Raw genomic sequence first — 6,374 nt, 5'->3', positions numbered from 1 at the left:
CATTAGCTCATAAATACAATAAAATACAATTTTTCTCTTAATCAATCGATTATTGATTCTAGGTAAGAAAATAAGTACCATATTTTATGTAGAACATGTACATATTATTTTGTATTTAACTGCTTTGTTAAATTATAACATTTTCTTTCAGATGTCATCCGCAACATTAATTAATATGATCAATAAGAATTTGTGAAGGCCATCCTTAAAATGTGAGTCAAAATGCAATAGTTTTAATCTAAGTTATCTCGCATGTCTGATAAATGCAATGTTTAAATGTTACTTTACTGTAATTTTATGTTTACATGCTATATAAAATTTTAAGACCGGGGAGATGCACGTTCTAAAGTGGATGAAACTCGTGAAAATAATGAAGTTCAAAGAACTGGCTCCTTATGAGCCAGGTTGATTACGTCAGGTGCGCAACTTTGATGTTATCATCTATATTCATATCCTGATCAGGATCAGTACTGTTATTAAGATTCTTGGTAACAGATGCAATGGCACCCATCTCTGTCCCTTCTGCAAATGACAATTGGTGTTGCATACAAGATGCTTCAAAGTTTGGTCGAAAAGATACCTCCTGATGGATGCAAACTGAATAGTCCGGAGTGTAAAGACTTTGAATAGCTATCGACTTGTTCTTTTTCTACACTCCAGGATTGAATGGAATTCTTGCACAGTTCATCTTTTTTTTTCTTTTTATATCGAAAAAGAAAAGATAAAGAAGTTCAATTTCTTAGAGAGAAAGAGTAAACCTACATAATACATAAATTAAATTAAAAAATAAAAAACAGCGTAGATTTCAAGAAACGATCTCAATTTAATGTCTTATATATTTCTATAATAAAGTTAAATACACAATCTCTAAACCTTTGTTTTTTAATTGTACTTCAATGTACTTACAACATGCTTCTAATTTACTGATTATCGCTATCTCGATAGAAGTTTTTGATGTAAATGAACATTTAATTGAACTGAAACGATGATTTTGAGATTTTAGTGAACTCATATTTTTAAATAATCAAATGATTTTTTCTGTTGATAGTTAAAATACATTTATATATATTTTATCAATAAAAGAATATAAAACAAAAAATATTTGTCTAGTTTAGATATTGACATCTTTATATACAAATTACATTTTATTAAATTTCTTGCACTTGTTATAATGTTAAGTATATGGTAAAACTTTGTGAATTTTAATAATTGTTGAAGTTCAAGTATCCTTATTAAATATCTAACTAACTTATGATTCAACTTTTTCTGCAATTTGTTATTTTAATGAAATCCAACAAGAAAAGTACATATTCCTTGTAAAATATTGATTTTCCCTAAGAATAACCTAATAGTGTAAAATAATTATAATATTTAGTAATGTCTAAAAGATTTAACTATTGGTTATTTATATTGCCTTTATCTTCACTACACTCGCGTAAACATTAATTTTTATAAATATTACGATACAATGCCATCTCAAGGCATCCGTTTGACTTCTTGAATTTCCCGCCTAGTTGTGCAGTGCCAAGTGCCATGGCTACCATTTTATAACCTAGCCGTTTTCCTGACACCGAGGTCTCTTTCCGGTTTGCATTCTCGCAAAGGTGCATAGTATTGACAATTCTTTGAAGATTTATTCTACTTTTCTTAGTAAACAATGTATAAAAATTCATAATGAGAGAAACGTAGCAATTTAGTGGCTCTTACGATTTTTACCGATTGTCGAAATCGGGAATTCAGAGCATTAATTTGTATTTAACACGTGTTAGGAGTGTACGAGCATACTGTTTCACTGTATTAATTGTTTTATCGAGTTATAACTTTCTTTCCAGATGCCGTCTGTAACGCTAAAAGACGTCGATCAGCAAAAATTTGTGAAGGCTTTCGCAGCCTTTCTTAAAAAGTAAGTAAGAAATGTAACATTTGAGTCAACCCTAACCTATAATTACTCGCGTACATGTGTAATGTGCGGAATTTGTATTGAATTGTTCTTATTTATCTTTGTCATTTAATAATATTTTTCATTATTTTTTAATTTATTTTTATAACAGTTTTTATTTTACACTGCACTATAAGAATAAGAACTCTATGTATTGTAATATATGTATTTGTAGTAATTTGACTTGTACTTGATAAAATTTTAGAACTGGTAAGATGCGTGTGCCAGAATGGGTGGATATCGTGAAGACGGCGAAGTTCAAGGAACTGGCTCCGTACGATCCTGACTGGTATTATATCAGATGTGCTGCTTTGGTACGTCATATCTACATTCGCAGTCCGATCGGAGTTGGCGCCGTTACTAAGATCTTTGGTGGACGTAAACGCAATGGCACCCATCCTAGCCATTTCTGCCGATCGGCGAGCGGTGTCGCGCGCAAGGCGCTCCAAAGCTTGGAACAGCTGAAACTGATCGAAAAAGCACCTCTTGGGGGACGCAAATTAACCAGCCAAGGACGCAGGGACTTGGATCGAATCGCCGCGCAAGTTAAAGCTAAGAGCAAAAAACAGCTTAAGCTTCAGGAAGTTGTAATGTAATATTCTTTTATGTTTCTGTAATAAAAACACATTAAAGGACTTGAATGTTGTTTTTTGGATTATATCCAATTGTATCATACATAATTTTGTCAATATGATTAAACTTGCTCTTAAGCGTATCTACGAATTAAATTTATTTGAAGATAAGTTTCTGTTATATTCATACTTCAATCAGATTCGTAACAATATTAATTTTTCGTATAAATAAAAATACCAGAGTTAGCAGTTTACATGTAAAATATAAATAATATTATGTGTACACAATGTAAACTATTTACTATGTGTTACTATGTAAACTATATATCATCGAAGATTCAGGTTGTATCTGAAATAGTGGAAATTATCATTAATTTTTAATATTATATATTTTCATTTTATCAATACTAAAGTTTATTAGATACATAGCAATCTTAAAATTGAATTACTTTTTTCTGTTATGTAATTTATAATCATTTTACTTATACTATAAATAACAAAATAGTTATAAAATAAATTTAATATTTTGTAAAGTAAATTTATATGAAATAACTGAAAATTATTTTTAATACGGGATTATCTTTTATATAATTTTTTTTCTTTTACATAGGTGAGTTTTTTGTTTATCAAAAGTTAAATAAAGTTAACAAGTTAAAGATAGACCCATTTGAAATTAACAGTTATTAAATTTGTAACTTTGTTTAGTCTACTTACCATTAAAATAAAATCCTGCATACATCTCAGGATTATAAAACTAAAATTATTTTAAATACATAAAATGCATAAAACGCGTAAAATGTAAATAATCTACATACGGATACAATATGAACTAACTACTACGTTTTATTATCTGTGTAAACAATAATCAGTGAATCAGAAGATTCCAATTTTTCCAGAAATAGTAAAAATTATATTTGGTTTTTTATTTTTAATGTTACATATTTTTCTTTTATTAATACTAAAATTAGATATATTAACAATTTTGTATTTTAATATTTCTATATTGTTTTATTCAATTTATAATTATATTTCTGGAATTGTTAACACGAAAAAAACGTATGCAAACATAACGTAAATAATACTTAAATAATCTATGTAGATGTAAAGGCTGCGTTTCGATATATGCCAGTCCTAAAAATTTATAATATACGCAACACAAATATACATAAATTTTCGGCAGTGTATTTCGGAACGCAGCCAAAAATGATAGCGCGCTTTTTTGTTATCTTATTCTTGTTTTACGTTTAATGGATAATAAAATAAAAAAAAAGAATAATAAAAACACGTTTTGAACAGGCTGTAATCTTGAAATTGTTGCACAATCTTGCGTAAAACGTCCGTTTCAATTTCTCACCTTTTCTCACGTTCCGCCGTTCGACGCGAGGCGTCGTCGTCGTCGTCGTCGCCATCCGCCGTGATGAGTTACCTGAGTGTCTTCTCTATATATGTATGCTTCGCTTCGTGGCGAACGTGTGGTGGTCGCGCGCGCGTCGACAGCGCCGCCTGCCTCAGTAGAACTTCGGCCGCAGTCGCGAGTGTTTCGGCGGTACTCGGGCACCGACCGAGGTGGTTAGGGTGCGAGATTCGAGTGCGAAGGAACATCCCCGCGGACGTAGCTGCGTACGCGCGCGCACCCGCCCGCTCGGTGTTGTTTTTATGTGTTCGTGCGCGTCGGTCTATCCGTTTGCCGCGGCGGTGTGCATGCGCGCATGCACGTATGCGTGGTGACCCGCGCTCCTCGCTGACGAGAAGAGCGAGCTGCTGTTGTTGTTTCTGCTGCTGCTGCTGCTGCTATGCATCCTCGCGATCGCTGGTGGCTCGCCGCGACTGCGTCGCGAAAATAATCGCGCCGCCGGTCTCGCGAGTGTTCCTCTCCGAAAGGTGGTGATCGTTGGACACGCTGCTCGAACCTGCCACAGCTCTGTCACTCCGTCTCGCTCCTTCGTTTCCTCGTCATTCATTCCTCTCTGTCTTTTTCTCTTTCTCGCGCCCTCTTTCCTCCACGCGTACGCGTACGCGATCTCGCCGTCTCTCTCGCTCCCTGTCACTCTTCGCACCGGGGCGAGCAACGTTCCTATCGTGCAACACGGAAAAGCGGCGTACGAGGCAAGGAGAGGCGAAAGAAGAAAAACGCGATCGGGGGTGTCGATGGTGAGCGAGAGACAAGTGAAGTGAACGGTGTCCGCGGAGTGTAAAAGTGCCGCGCGGTTGCCGGCGACGACTACGACGACGGCGACGACGAGCGAGGGAGAGTGTTCGCGGTGGCGAGAAGCGATCCGCCGAGGGGACGACAGCCTCGCCTGCAGCTGGGCGCTGGGTAGGAGGTTGGGGTGGCGGACGGCGGGCGGGAGAGAGACGGAACAACTGACGGAAAACGAGAACGGGCGGAAAGATGCCGGGCCTGATCGCTGTAAGCGAATTCGTCGAGGAGACGAGGGAGGACTACAACTCGCCCACCACGTCCACCTTCGTCTCGCGAATGCCACAGTGCAGGCAGACCATCACGTCCCTCGAAGAGGTGAGTGTAACAACAACAACAATCGTTATGACACACGGCCGCCGTTCCCGGTAAACATTGATTGAAGTTGACCGAAGCTGCGACCGGTCCCTCCCGCTCTCGCCCCCTTTCTCGCTCCCGCCCCCTTTCTCGCTCCCGCTTTCGGCAAGTGGGACGGGGGAGAGTCGAGTAAACTACGGTCGGCGCCAATTGATAGACGGGAACCGCCGCATGCGACCCCGGATGATTTATCTCGACATTTTCGTCCATCTTTTCGCTCCAATCGTGCACTCTACTTTGTCGCGCATCTTTATTCTAATTTTTCGTAATATGTATCATTGCTCTAATGCTTTTGTGCATCACTGTCTCTATTTTTCATTCTCGCTCTGATTTTTTTTTTTTTTTTTCGCCATTGTTGCTCCACTTCGTGCATCTTTGTTTTCATTTTTCGCGTATCTTCGCTCCAATTTTTTTGTGTATCCGCTCTAATTTTTTTTCTGCACATTATTGTTTCAATTTTTTGTTATCTGTTCTCGCTGTGATTTTTTCGTGCATTTTCACTGCGATTGTTCGTGTTTTTTCGCCGCTGCAATTCACATCTGCGTTTCATTTCTAACCGCGTGATTCTCCATTCGCGATCCGCTCTCGAAATTTCCTCGGCTCTTTTTACCCCCCTTCGCCGTCGCATCGTACTATCCTTATCGCTCTGTTTCTCCGTGTCAGCGTTAACCATACGATCGGTGGTTACGCGCGTGTACCTCGTACGTGGGCGTGTATATCGCGTATTGGTTGCGCGATCCTGCGGGACGTCGATGACACGTACTAGTAGACGATCAGAACGATCATGATATTTTCCGCTTCTATGGTGGCTTCTAAAATCTCTGCGCGAACCGAAGATAACAATTTGTTCATTCGCACTGAGAAGGAAGCGTAATAATAGCTATTAAATGTATATTTTATTGAGCACATTAATACAATGTTTAGCAAATATTATCGAACGTGATATTAATAATCAACCGTTTGGTAGTAAATATTTATAAAAGCAAAGTTACAATAACTAAATGAATTGGTATTTGTAACGAAATTATTTTATAGTATTAATCAAATAATGTTGCTAATTATTGTCACATTTATAAAGAAGCTTTATCGACTCTGATTTGATACCAGATTATTTAGTCACTACTACTAAATAATTTTATAATTCAAACAGTTTGATAATATTTATTAAATCAAGTAATTGCAGAATCAAATTATTTAATATCTATGATCTATGACAAATTTGATTTACCATATATCATTCGGTATTTATTACTGAACAATTAAGTAATATTTGCAAATTCGTTAGCTTATGATATGATGAATTTCA

General features: G+C 36.9%; 2 protein-coding genes across 5 annotated transcripts in view; both read left to right on the top strand.

Moving 5' to 3' along the window:
• Positions 1–1,513: 1,513 nt before the first annotated feature.
• On the top strand, positions 1,514–2,574 carry LOC105198583 (40S ribosomal protein S19a). The gene is made up of 3 exons (XM_011165337.3): positions 1,514–1,604; positions 1,833–1,903; positions 2,145–2,574. The coding sequence occupies exons 2-3, from the start codon at positions 1,833–1,835 to the stop codon at positions 2,533–2,535; spliced, it is 462 nt and encodes a 153-aa protein (XP_011163639.1). The 5' UTR covers positions 1,514–1,604; the 3' UTR covers positions 2,536–2,574.
• Positions 2,575–4,875: 2,301 nt separating this feature from the next.
• Positions 4,876–6,374, top strand: part of LOC105195505 (arfGAP with SH3 domain, ANK repeat and PH domain-containing protein) — a 65,831-nt gene continuing 64,332 nt past the window's right edge. For all 4 annotated transcript variants that reach the window (XM_026135989.2, XM_039452372.1, XM_026135987.2 and 1 more), the window contains exon 1: positions 4,876–5,029. In XM_026135989.2, the coding sequence (XP_025991774.1) occupies positions 4,904–5,029 (126 nt within the window). In that variant the 5' untranslated portion in view covers positions 4,876–4,903. The remainder of the gene's footprint in view (positions 5,030–6,374) is intronic.

Source organism: Solenopsis invicta, chromosome 8, assembly GCF_016802725.1.
Source record: "Solenopsis invicta isolate M01_SB chromosome 8, UNIL_Sinv_3.0, whole genome shotgun sequence".
NCBI classification, from domain to species: domain Eukaryota; kingdom Metazoa; phylum Arthropoda; class Insecta; order Hymenoptera; family Formicidae; genus Solenopsis; species Solenopsis invicta.
Note: the sequence above shows the minus strand (reverse complement) of the source record. Positions and strands in the feature narration are given on the sequence as shown.